At 36.8% G+C, this 13,028-nt stretch overlaps 1 protein-coding gene across 3 annotated transcripts in view; it reads right to left on the reverse strand.

The window, feature by feature from the left end:
* The window catches only part of PRKN (parkin RBR E3 ubiquitin protein ligase), a 758,368-nt gene that overhangs the window by 109,718 nt on the left and 635,622 nt on the right, over positions 1-13,028 (reverse strand). For all 3 annotated transcript variants that reach the window (XM_083830275.1, XM_083830274.1, XM_083830276.1), the window contains one exon: positions 8,354-8,503. In XM_083830275.1, coding sequence (XP_083686401.1) covers positions 8,354-8,503 — 150 coding nt within the window. The remainder of the gene's footprint in view (positions 1-8,353; positions 8,504-13,028) is intronic.

Consider the following 13,028-nt stretch of genomic DNA (forward strand, 5'->3'; position numbering starts at 1 on the left):
TGTAAGCAGGAAAGCTCAGGTGCCTGTTGTGGTCTGGGCTAGCCTGTCATAACTAGGATTTTTTATCCATTAGCAGAAGGAAATACAGGCTGGTTTAAGATGGTTATACTTTTCTATCATGTACAAAGTGTTTCTCTCTGTCATAAAAGGGAGAATATTCTTACTCTGTATGTAAGTGGAATATGAAGTCAGAAGACAAAGCTCAGCTTCCCACATGGGCAGAATTTAATGGATATTTCTATAATCAGAGTTTGTTTCTCCTTCTCTCCTAATGCTTTTTTCCATTCATTTCCTGGTGGGCAACATGATTAAACACTGTCCCCAGCCTGTCACAAATACTTCGAGTCACTCTTTCGAACAGGGCAGGAATAATGAGAGAAAAAGTAGTTCTATGTCCTCTCCAGTCACACACCTCCATTGTATTTAAGGCGTGACAGAATTGTGAGTTCATCTCATATAATCTCTTGAGCATTATAAGCCATTAATTATCACTCAGATACTGCTACATGGAGCCCAATTATTTTAATTAGACAAGAGCACTTCAGTCCTCAAGAGACTGAAATCACAGTCCACTAGACAATGCACTTTTTTGGAGCTGTTTTTCCAAGTCTAGGTGCTGAAATCAATTTACAATAAGCTGTGGATATTTTAACCTGTACACATTTTCACATTTCATCTATTTTAAGATGTCATTTTTTTCTTTCCATGGATGAAGAAATTTGAAGGCCACTTCAGCTCTGGAATCTTAATATTGAATGAGGGACTAAGTTGAGTGTTCGGCATCTCTAAGTTCCTAGCTGAAGTTCCTAGCATCTTTACAGATGACTGATCTAACAGTTTACGTGGACTACAACTTAGCTGATAAAAGCAACTTCCAATTTGATTTAAATTTGACTCATATGTTATCTCAGCCCTCAACATAAAATAAATCTCACATACTTGGAGTTTTAACTAATTCCTATTTCAGACATATTGGTAAAACAGGAACCATACCTTTTTTTGCAAAACATTGGTCTGCAAATCCCAGTCTGAGCTGGTTTAGATTCATATGGACCAGTTTTATCCCCTCTAGTCCTAGGTCCATGTGTTCAGTTTTGACTTATCGGTACCAGCAAGAATTTGATTTTATCCTGCTTTTTTCTAATACAATCTCCCTGACTCAGATGCCATGCTATCCTGCTATCTGTATTCTCATACTAGAATACAGAGGCCAGCAGCCTCCATCCCCTTATGAGGTAACTACCTCGTGTCTACCTCCTTGCTTCTTCTTCCTCAGACCCCACATGACAGATTTTAAATGGTAAAGTATTAGGCTAGTCACAGAATAATAAATCAAGCCAGCACATTGAAGACACTGCACATTCAATATAAAATGTGCAATGTCCATGTACAAAAGCCATTTTCCAGATGCTTGCATGATGCAGAAATCAGGGAAAAGCAATATCCTACATACATTAAAGTATTCAGAATTTGATCACCTAGTATGGCACATCCTATAATATTCTAGACATCTAGCAGACTAAGTTGATGATGTTTCAATTCTAGGTCAGTTAAATCTGAAGAAAGTCATGTGTTGTTTTCTAAAACTGTTTTACCAGCTAGTTCTCCATGATTTGGGAGCTAAAGAAAAAATGCTTTTTCTTCTACCTATTGAATCAAGCACAAGTAATTGATTTGTTCTCCTTATAAAAAGTATTTGTATTGCTTTTGCTAGTCCTATGAACCAATGTGATCTATGTTACTAATAATGGAAGCATTCCGCAGATTGTTTTATCCACTCAGTGTTGACAGCTGAGCTTCATATCATTCATGAGATCAATGAATTGCAGCACTGCAAGATATGGGCAAAGGAAATTATGTACCCTGCCAGAAATACACTGTTTTTTTTTCTTGTTTTTCTTCTTTTTTTTTTTTTTTTTTTAATTTTACAGTGTTCCAAGGCAAAGGTTTTATAAAACATCTTAAAAAGTTCCATGTTTTTACACTTCATTTTAAACCACATAAAACATTACCAGAAAAAAAAAAAAAAGAAAAAATTTGGTCGGTCTGAAAAAGCCTGTCATATTTTAGCAATGAAACAACTTGCTTAGCTACTGAAGCATAATGTGTCAACAAGATGGAATTCCACTTTCTAAATGCTAGAGCACCCACTCAATAGAAGAAAGCAATACATGATTACTGGTTAGAGCTCATGGCGCAATGCTAGCAACTCAGCATTTAGCAATAATAGAAAATGTCTGTCTCATTTTCATTCCCCTTGAAAAAGCACCCTATATGATCTTATGAAACACTCTGCTGTGAGTTACTTTGTTAATCTCAGCAATATCTTCAGCTATTACCTTATACACGGTAATACATTTCTAGTGAATTTTCTTAAAAGCAAAAAATTAATGACATATTGAAACAGGACAGATACCTGAAATGTAATAATAAAGAGTAACCCTGCAATTTTACTGCAGGTATTAGATAGCAGCTATCTCCTATTTCCATTTTAGTATTTCACATATGTCTTGTGGTCTTTTCTTTTCTGAGTTATTCCTCTGTTTTTCAAAACCTCAGAGCCTCTTATTCCTGCTCCTGTCTTCATTGCCATTCCCATTTTAAAACAGACAAGAATTCTGGTTGCTTTGCACACAGCCCTTCTTCACCCATGACCTTTTATTCATCTGATTATAAAATTAAATTTTTTTTTCAATGCAAATATCTTCAAAGATTGTCTTGAATTACCTCTACTCATCTTGACTATCTTTAAATCTTGAGGTAACTTAAAAGGTGTCTCTTTTCTCTTTACATACATTCAAGACTTTTCTGGTGCTGCTAACGAAGAAGCAAGGCACATGTCTTGAATCAAACACTTCTATCTGTTTACAAATAAAGTCTTTTAGGTTAGTGAGACTTTTAAACATTTTGATCAGGTAGTATATATGGAATATTGTGCCAAAACCAGATGCAAGAGAGAGAGAATTTGCACTAAGAAGGTATGTCCTGATCATGACAATACATTGCATTAGAGTTAGACTTTACAACAGACTTATAACTGCCAGATAGGGAAACAACTTTTCACTTATAAATTGAGGAACTTTTACAAACTATGCTTTCATATATATGACATAACTCTGAAAAACCATTTCCAAACTAGTTCACATCCCAGAAAAAGTTTAAGCACTCTCCCATATTTCTACAATCAAGACACAAACATCTGAGATAAAAAAACACTGTCTCAGAGAGATAAAAGGACATAAAAACTAACAAAATCCTCATTTGGATTATCAAAACTAAATGAATGAGAACTTTCTGCTTAGAATTTTTATAATTCTGATTTCTCTCCTCAAAACAAAATATTCTCTCCCGCTTACTTCGGGTTTGCCTACATGTTTAGTATTATGCTTAACACAGATATCACTGAAGGTGAAGAATGCATTCTAGCAAATGAGAACAGGAGAAAATAAACCATAATAAAGAGCTTTGCAAACAACAGGAAAGTGTAATGCACTTCCAATGTAACTATTTTAGAGTGTCTTCTATTTTATTAGGTTTTCTGAAAAGACAGACAATCACTAATTCCACAAATACGCTGCAATTGCTTTTGACATATGCTTCCTCAGCTATGAAAGAAGAATACAAGATGAAATCAATGGGAAAAAAATTGCTGGGAAGAGTGAAACTGCCTTAGGGATTTTGTTCTATGCAATACAATGGCCTAGGAATTCTGTGCAATAAGGAAGGTGTGGTATCTATATCTATGGATTTTTTTCAGGGAACTCTTGCAGTCTGCAGCCTTAAAATTCCACCTGTCCTGGAATAGAATACATCTTTTGTGAAATCTTGATATTCTTCAATGGCACTATTCTTACACATCTAGTGTAAGTAATATAGTATTATGGTGTAAAAGAGGTGAAATAACCCCACTTTTTTGCTGTCTTTGCAAGGCTACAAAACTTCGTCATTGTACATGCAATCCACTAAGGCTGAGGTCTCATTTGTGGATTGGAGTTTCAGCTCAGATTAGCCAAATGAAAGGCCACAAAAAATCAATGATGACAGTTTGTTCCTAAAACTAAAAGTATATCCCAGACTTCAGCATAGTTTAGAGTGGTCTCAGGACTCTCATGAACTATATCACCTGGCCATAACATCAAGAGTCAGGTCTCCTAGTAAAGGATTATATCACCTGGCCATAACATCAAGAGTCAGGTCTCCTAGTAAAGGATTATCAGACCACAGAGGCTCTCTAGAACTACATTTGTCTTCTCGCTTATATATTCTAATCTAGGAATGAATGAAGTCAAAGGGGAAAGACTGACAGAGGCTCTATCTTCACTGTCTCAGATCTCTCATTACAAGGGAATCTCTGCTTGGATCAGTTGACTGATATTGCATGCTGTGAAATTTTTATACCAATGTGAAGCAAAGGTTGAGATACAATCACATATTATTCAGTTATCATTCCACTAAAAGATATTAGCAGTGAAAGTTTCCTGGGACAGATGAGCTATATGTGTATACTCCAAAGCATACTTTTTAATAAGTGAGCATTATAGTCCTCCTTGAAGCTCCACTCTAACCTATTTTTAACTCCAAACTTTTCTTTAATATGTAGGAAATAATATCACAGTACAAAATAAAACAAGGCCAAAATGTTTTATTCATAGAGCTTTTCGTATGCCTTGATTATTGCAGCTTTCCCTGTACCCAGGCCAGCTGGTACAATATGTACTGTCTTCTATGTTTTGTTGATGTTTTCTTGCATTAAATACGTCAAACTTTTATATCTGAGCAATAAAAGTTAGTAACATAGGTCTGATGCATAGTAATGAGGGTAGAACAACAGTGTATAAAGGTAATATCTTGGTAAATCAATTAATAAGGTTATGACTAATGATAAAAACATAGAAAAAAATGAAAAGGCAAGAGTGAGGTCAGTCAGTGGTACCACAACATGGATTTGACTGAAGACTGTTCACAGTCATTAAAAATATTTCTGCATGTTACCTTCCAAGTCAAAATAAATCTTGTTCTATTTCTTTGCCTGAATGCCTGAATAGATATCAGTGCTTGACTGTAAAGGGTACATATAGGGATGCTTAAATTTAAAGCTTTTTCCTCACCTTTTTGGCACAGTTCTATCTGGGGATTTTCCAGGCTGTTTCTGGGCCCCCCATATTGATGTTTCCAAATTTCCTGAGACAAAGCAAAATTCACCATCTCTAACTTTCATAAATGTACTTTTAGTAAATTAAGAGCATTCTCTTAATGTCTTGGAGACAGATTTATCTCTCCATGGACATTGATAACAGTGATTTTGAATAAAGAGGTTCTGATTCCTCATTTCACACAGCACAGAAAAACTGAGGAAGGCAGAAGGTCTGTAGCCTAGCCTGGCTGAGTCACCTGTTCATTTTTTTGTTCTTTTACAGAGCTGGTAACAGTCCTTGCCTGTTTGGGACTGCTTCACACAGATTCCTCTCTGAATAATTAAACAGTTGTTTTACCTCAGTCCCTGGTGACCAACTTATTCTCGGTCTGGTTTCTTCTCCCTCTGCTTCTCTAAAATTGCTTCTGAAAGCCCTTTTCATTTACTGTCTCAACTTTCTCTTGAAAAGCTATCCCTTCTCCCTCCTTTGATCCATCTCATCGGTTAATCAAAAACCTCATCTATTTGACAGTTGTTAGCTACCCTTACTGCAATTCAGACCTGAGTGATCAGTTTGTCCTGTGCAGTAGACAAATACTTCTTTATGAGGGCTTTCGGGTGAATAACTGACCATAGATGTTAGATGTATCTTCTGCTGTGAGTCATCACCTCTTTGAACTTTACCTGATGACAGAAATTCAAATACCCAAAAAGAGACTCTACGTATCTAAGTGTAGTCTAAAAGATGACACAGACACTCATAGAGGTTCTCCAAATTCACATTGTCTTCCTTATTTCTTTGCTTAGACGCTTCAACAGGGAACTTGTCTCTAACCTAAGCAACATAGGTAAATACTGGAGGGCATCTTTTGCTGCCTTTATTTGGATGGACAAAAGGGATGTTTTTCATCTTGGACCTTTCTTTGAGCTTGTAAAGCACTGCATACACTTGTGAGGGAACCCAGAGCTCTGAAGTGTCTGACCCTGGATTTCTCCTACAATTCCGTAAAGACCGGAAGGAAAAACAAAACAAAACAAAACAAAACAAAACAAAACAAAACAAAACACCTGATCACTTTCTGAATAGAAAACACTCAAAGTGACTACAGAATATGGAGTGGAAATAAACAACTTCCTAATTGTCTTGTTGTCCTTGCAGGCCTATCTTCACATTCAGCCAGCTTCTTTCTTACCAGCAACTGACTTGGCTATTGCCCTGTGATGCCATTGCAGTCCCTGTCCCTCCCTTGCTCATGTCCATGTGCCACAGTCCCCACCTGTGGGCTGATAGCCTCTGGTATTGCAGTGGCTGGGACTTTCTCACCCTGAGCAGGCTCAGAAGCCCCTGAGGGAAGGAGCAATATCCCCCATCTTTCTCATAAAGTGAAAGTAGTCACTTGCAATACTAAGAACAATTTCTGTCCTATGCAAGTCTATTAGATACCATAAGGATACATTAGACTTCTTTTTTGCCTTTTTATTCCATAGCAGATAAAAATTACCTTATCTTAGTGGCCAAGTTCTGACTGGGGAGAACAGACACACATTAGTTGCATGAAGCAGGGACATAAGGCATGCAGTGCAAGGACTCTCATCAGAGGAAATTTTCTGACATGAATCTTACTCAAGGTTATCATTTGTTAGGGGGCAAAGAAAGATTCAATGACACATCTTTTTCACCCCATTCCCTTATAGATTTTGAGGAAAGGCCTTGTTATTATCGACATTTGGCTTACAGACAAGCCTCTTGCTTCCCATTTCACCCTCGGAGCATTTTATCCTGTAATGTTCAAGGCAGTACATAACCCAAGACAAAGGGCGAGGTTAAACTCCAGGCTGTAGATCTGGTCACCAGCAAGCACAGCACAGATTCCACAGACAGAAACAGAACTCTTTGCTGAGCCAGGCAATACATCAATCCTTTATGCTATGTGAAATTTATTTAAAGGGCACTTGCAGATTCAAAATGATGATGAATGAAGCTGCAAAATGCAGTTTGATTTTCATCACTTCAAGGCAGAAAGCACAGTAAAAACTATTTGTGATTTTATCATTTTTAAACAATCCCTAACGGTTAATCTGGAAGCATTTCTTTTTGTTTATTGAGTCTTGTTTCTTATTCCTTTCCCACCTTCTGCTTTATTTCATTGCCCTATGTCTTCTCAGTGAGTCCAGGGAGCTCTCTGTTCTACATGTACCACTGCATGGACAGATAGAAAGTTTTACCAAGGTCGACAGATGCTAACCTACTCATAGAAGACAAGTTACTGCTACTTCCTAGTTTGGCAAACAATTATTGGGCAAACAAATATATGTGATATCTGTTTGGGAAACATCGAAACTGCAATAAAAAGTGCATTTTCCATAAGAAAGACAACAGGAAGAGCATGATAATATTTCATAAATACAGATATTTTCTCTTGTCTTATAGCCTACATAGAATTGAGTAATATCAAACATAGAAACAGTCACTAAGTACAAACGTCAGTTAGTCACTCTGACCTAACATTTAATACACTCTTTCATATATAGATTTCTCTCTGCATATTTCTATTTTCCCTGCAATGTGATTTTTGTAAGGTACCTGTTATTTCTACTGCTAAAAAATCACTGATCCATATGATCTGACCTCTTAGCAAAAACATTTTCAAGTGTCGCTGGCTTTTATTTTCCAGAAATCCACCATTAATTGCACATTGTTCCTGTTTAAAAGCAATTTTTATGAGAAAAAAAAATCTATATTTCTTTTCATCATGTATCTTAAATATATATAAACAATTCTCTTGCAGTATCACTGACTGGTCATTTTCTCTATCTCCTTTTTCTCCTCTTATTTATGAAGAAAGGTGCTGTTAATATAATAACTAATGGTTTGTTCAAGATCCTGTTCATTTTTGCTGAGTGCTAGGAGAAAAAAGTCAAAGTGCGTTTGGATTGTCATTTGCACAATTTAATTTCTTACTCTAACTACTCAGCAGCTTCTTAAACCAATTAAAGCAAATAATTCTGGAATGGACATAGTCTGCAAGATGAAGTAGTCTTTCCTAAGCCATGGTACTATATTTCAATAGTTTATTGAGCTACAGCATCCCACTCTAGTATGAAGGGCAATTCAGATTCACTGATGGAAAAGTAAAAAGCATTTTTTTCCCATTTTTTCTAACATCCTAAAGTATCATTTGTTTCCCACAGAGCTAGTAGAAAAATGGATGTTCTTACCCCACAGCCTAGTCCACTGCCTGTCTCACATACAATTTTCCTCACTCCTGGTTCAGGCAGCAAACCCGCTCCACAGCCGGGAGTTGGACACAGCACACCGCCCATCTGCAGAACGCATTCCTCCGCACCATAGCGCTGGTAGCGGTTGTACTGCAACACAACAGACAGGTGTTAAACTTCTGACAGCACGCAAAAAAAAACCCAAACCCACAAACGTGGACCTTGAATCTATCCCATATAATAGAGTTAGCTGTTGTAATGTCTCACACCCTAAGTTCAGCAATATGTCAAATGTCTGAAACTTTGCAATTCGCTAAATAGGGTGTCATTCCACTCCAGCTCACATCATATGCATCATTTTTTAATTCATAGTTATCCTTTAAACCACCAGAAAATTGTGTGATACTAAAATCAAGAAAACAGTAGATTGTTCCTGTGAATAATGGCAAAAGCTCTTATACTGATATACAAAAATTAATGTAAAAATCATAAATATAGTTCAGCAACAGATACGTATAAATGCTGTATACACATTGAAAAGAAAACCACAAAAACACACATTATAACGTCTTTGAGCTAAAGGGTTGTAAAAATAGGTCAGACAACTTCTATTTCAAAATAAATTTGATTAAACTGATTGGCAAAGTGATTCTCTTGAGATCCATTTATGGATCAACTTACATCTTTACATGTAAGTTGTAAACTTACAACTTTACTTACAACTTTAATGTAAGTTGTATTTTTTTTCCAGGGTCTACCAGGAAACTTTCTTAGATTTGCGGTTTTCATCTAGTCCCATACTGATGGCCTAAAAAGCCATGGAAATGTCTCTCTTTTAATGATGGAGATACTGGCATACAGGAGTATGGAATAACGTGCCCAGCATATCCTCAGTGACAAAAACGCCCGCTCTAAAATGACTGATGGCATTGCAATAACTTTCCCTGTTCTAACTTACCCTGCTTTCAAACTGAAATAAGCTGAACTAGTACAAATCATGCTACGTACATGTAAATCACATCCACTGTAGGGCTCTGCACTGGTGCAGTTCCACACTAGTGGCTATATAGCCATTGCAAACCAGGCTTCAGATTCAACTATAAATCTGGCCTACTGTAGGGTGAAATAAATAAAAGCATTTGGTTCAAACAGCCCCAAGAAAACAGGAAAATCCAAAAGGCCAAAGAAGAAGGGAGCAGCATGAATTTTCTCTGAGAGCAGAATGAATTTATAGTGCTAAAGTAACAAAACAAATTTTATGTTACAGCACACACAACAGCATTCAGTACTTCATATACTTTTAACTTGTTATTGCTCATGAAAATCATGAAAATCCACTTGTTACCTTTTTTAGGATAACATCTAAGAAAAACCTCTCCAACCTGCACCCCTCTCCAAAGAAATCCCCAAAGGAAACTGAAGTAATAGAACCAAATAGTAATAGAACCAATAGTAATAGAACCAAAACCACATACACAAAACATACAAAAAAGAATTTTAAATTATGAAGACAAGGACTCCACTGCATATTTTCTGTGTGCATTTAAGAAGATTCTTCTGCAAATGTTGAAAATATGTCTTGTTACACCATTTTAAAGAATAGTGTATGACTTCTTAAGACCCTACAATACATAGATGTGGAAGTGCTGCATCCCAGAAAAAAAAAAAAAAGGTTATCAAACTGAAAGTATTCATGTCTGTCAATTAAAAAAAACAAGTAAAACAAACAAAACAAACAAACAACAACAACAACAACAAAACTCCAAACAAACTTCCTCTCAAATGAAAAGCAAAATCCAAGGGGAGAGAAAGCCTTCAAAACATCATTCAGTATATGAATGGCTGTCAGAAATTGTGAACTAAAGATCTCAAAACATGCAGATATCAGTATTTTGAGAAGTGTATGAGACATCTCTGCAAAGTCTCCTTGAATGTAGGGGCTCAACAGGTCAGCTGGTGGTCTTTTATATTATTACTATGTTCAAACCTGGAGTAATGGAATAAATATTTAATGTTGGAGTCTATCGATTTTCAGCAACATTTGGGATCCTTGCACTAAGTATATGCTGAGTGCTCCAAGTCATGACACAGGCCTTGAAGAGAAATACAGAATCACAGAATGGTTTGGGTTGGAAAGGACCTTAAACACCATCCAGTTCCAACCCCCCTGCCATGGGCAGGGACACCTCCCATTACAGCAGTTTGCTAAAAGCCCCATCCAGCCTGGCCTTGAACACTTCCAGGGATGGGGCATCCACAGCTGCTCTGGGCAGCCTGTTTCAGTGCCTCACCATCTGCTGAGTAAAGAATTTCATCCTTATATCTAATCTAAATCTACACCCTTTTAGTTTAAAGCCATTACTCCTTGTCTTGTCACTACACTCCCTGATAAAGAGTCCCTCTCCAGCTTTCCTGTAGGCCCCCTTTAGGTATTGTAAGGCCACGATAAGGTTTCCCCTCTTCTCCATGCTGAAGATATGGTCAGCACTGAAAGTATCCACTGAAAGTATTTGTTGATTTAATTCTTCTTCAGGGCACAGGCAGGACCTGAGGGTGAGGATGGCAATCATTCTGTTAAGAGGCAGCCTTCCGTTGTGCTGGGTGTTTGCAAGCACCTTCTCCTTAAAGAGGCAAATGCCGGTGACACTCTGGGTGGAATTCTGTCAGCATTCTCATTACAGATTATCAGCTGAAAAAAAGAGTATGCTTTCCAGTCTCTAATTTAAAATAGAGGACATGGAAAATTCCTTTGGACACCTTTCCTTTTCTTTTGATAGACAAAAATGGATGATAGGTAAGAATCAATCTGTCTTAAGCTGTAGGAAGGAAACGGCCCTTACTGGCCAGGTGGACACAGCAGTTGAATTCTGCCTGAAAATTGTGACGTTTTACTGGTTCAGCTCAGGGCTCATCCCAAATAATTACAGCACTATCATCAGTGATATTCACAGTATAATTGTTAAACAAATGGATCAATTTGAAGAGAGGAAAAATAATTTAAGTGAATTTGCACATCTTGCTATCTAGTTACCAGCTTACTTCCAACCTTCAAAGCCCAGATATGTTCATAAGATGTCATTTTCCTTTTTCCTTGTGCATGTACAATACCTCATTTAAAATTCAGCAGCCAACTAGAACAGGTAATAGCAGAATGTATACACATTTTGTCATACATAACTAGGTGATTTATACACTGTATTCTGCGATCTGAAACAAAATGTCTCACTTTACATTAAGGTGCATTTATAAAAGATTTGTAAATGACCAAAACACTTACGTATGAATTATTAATTAACTACTTTCATATAGTGTCAGATTATACCTATTAGAGGCATTTTCTCTTGATATAACACAGCGATACATATCACATGGTACTGATGCAATCAACATGCTTAAAACAAGTCAATCTGCAAAAGCACTTAAACGTCTTTGGAGTCCATGATGTATTCTCAATCACGTCTGGATAAGATGCTTAAGGATAATCTACCACCACTGGTTTACTTTGCATTTTACTCTTAACCAGAGATTGAAAGTAGGATTTGCTTAATTTAGTTTCAGTTTCTGCAGTGATGATGCCTATGGTTGCACAGGTTGTTTACACTCATTTAACAGAGAAAAAAATAGGATGCAGTTCATCTTTTCTCTTGTGGATGCATGCCATAGTATCAGAACTGAGCCCTAGACGGCATTGTTGTATTAACTCTAAACAGAGGTCAGACTGTTTTCTAGATGTTGATGCCTGAAGTTAGGTGACTGCCACAACAGGTACTTCAGTACCACTAATTCTGATCCTAAGCCACTGGGCCAAACTATTTTTAAAATCAAAGATTAGGTACATAAGTAGGTTAGACTGCAAATCACCTCACAGAATTTTCTTTCTTCAGAAATTAAACATCTAACCTAAACAACTCATATAGGCTCCAAATATATTGATTGTGAAGAGACAGTTATCCCAAGAATGGAATTTATCCTGACTTAAATGTAAAGTCCAAGATAGGTGGGCTGAATCACCTTCTGGAAATGCTATAGTTGAAGCTGAGACAGCTAACTTAGGCTAGGTATATTACACTTAAAGAGCTGTCATTGGAAGATTAATCTAACTCTTCTGTACATTCCAAATATTTCACGTTATCTGTTACTCAATTGTTAGCAATGTGCCCCCTAGTTAGAGATGCACTCATCAGGTGTAAAAGGGTTTTACATGTTACAAGTAGGAAAAATATCCCTAATTACTTTTAGAAAAAAACTCTTAAAAATGTAATATATGGGAAATTTGACTGAACTGGCATTTGTGGTACCCGATTTCAATTCCTGGCAGCCACACAGCCTTCCTGTGGTTTTCACGTAAGTCACTTAATCTATGCTTCTCATCAGTTCCCCATTTGTAAAGAGGGAAAATGATACTTGCTGATTTCACTGTAGTGTTGAGAGGTAAAAGCCATTAATAGTCATGAGGACATCAAATACTATGGTAATGAGAGGCATAGAATTACACAGAAATCACCAGCCATCTACTGCTGCTAGAAATCAGCTTTTGAGCAAAGCATGCCAGACATTTATATGCTACTGTAATAAAGGCCTCAGAAATATAGGTAGGTAAATAGTTGCCGGATTCAATATAGAACCATATATTTCAATGTTTATTTGGAAAAAAAAAAAAGCCTTTAAAAATATG

The sequence above is a fragment of the Anser anser genome (genome assembly GCF_964211835.1).
Source record: "Anser anser genome assembly, chromosome: 3".
NCBI lineage: Eukaryota > Metazoa > Chordata > Aves > Anseriformes > Anatidae > Anser > Anser anser.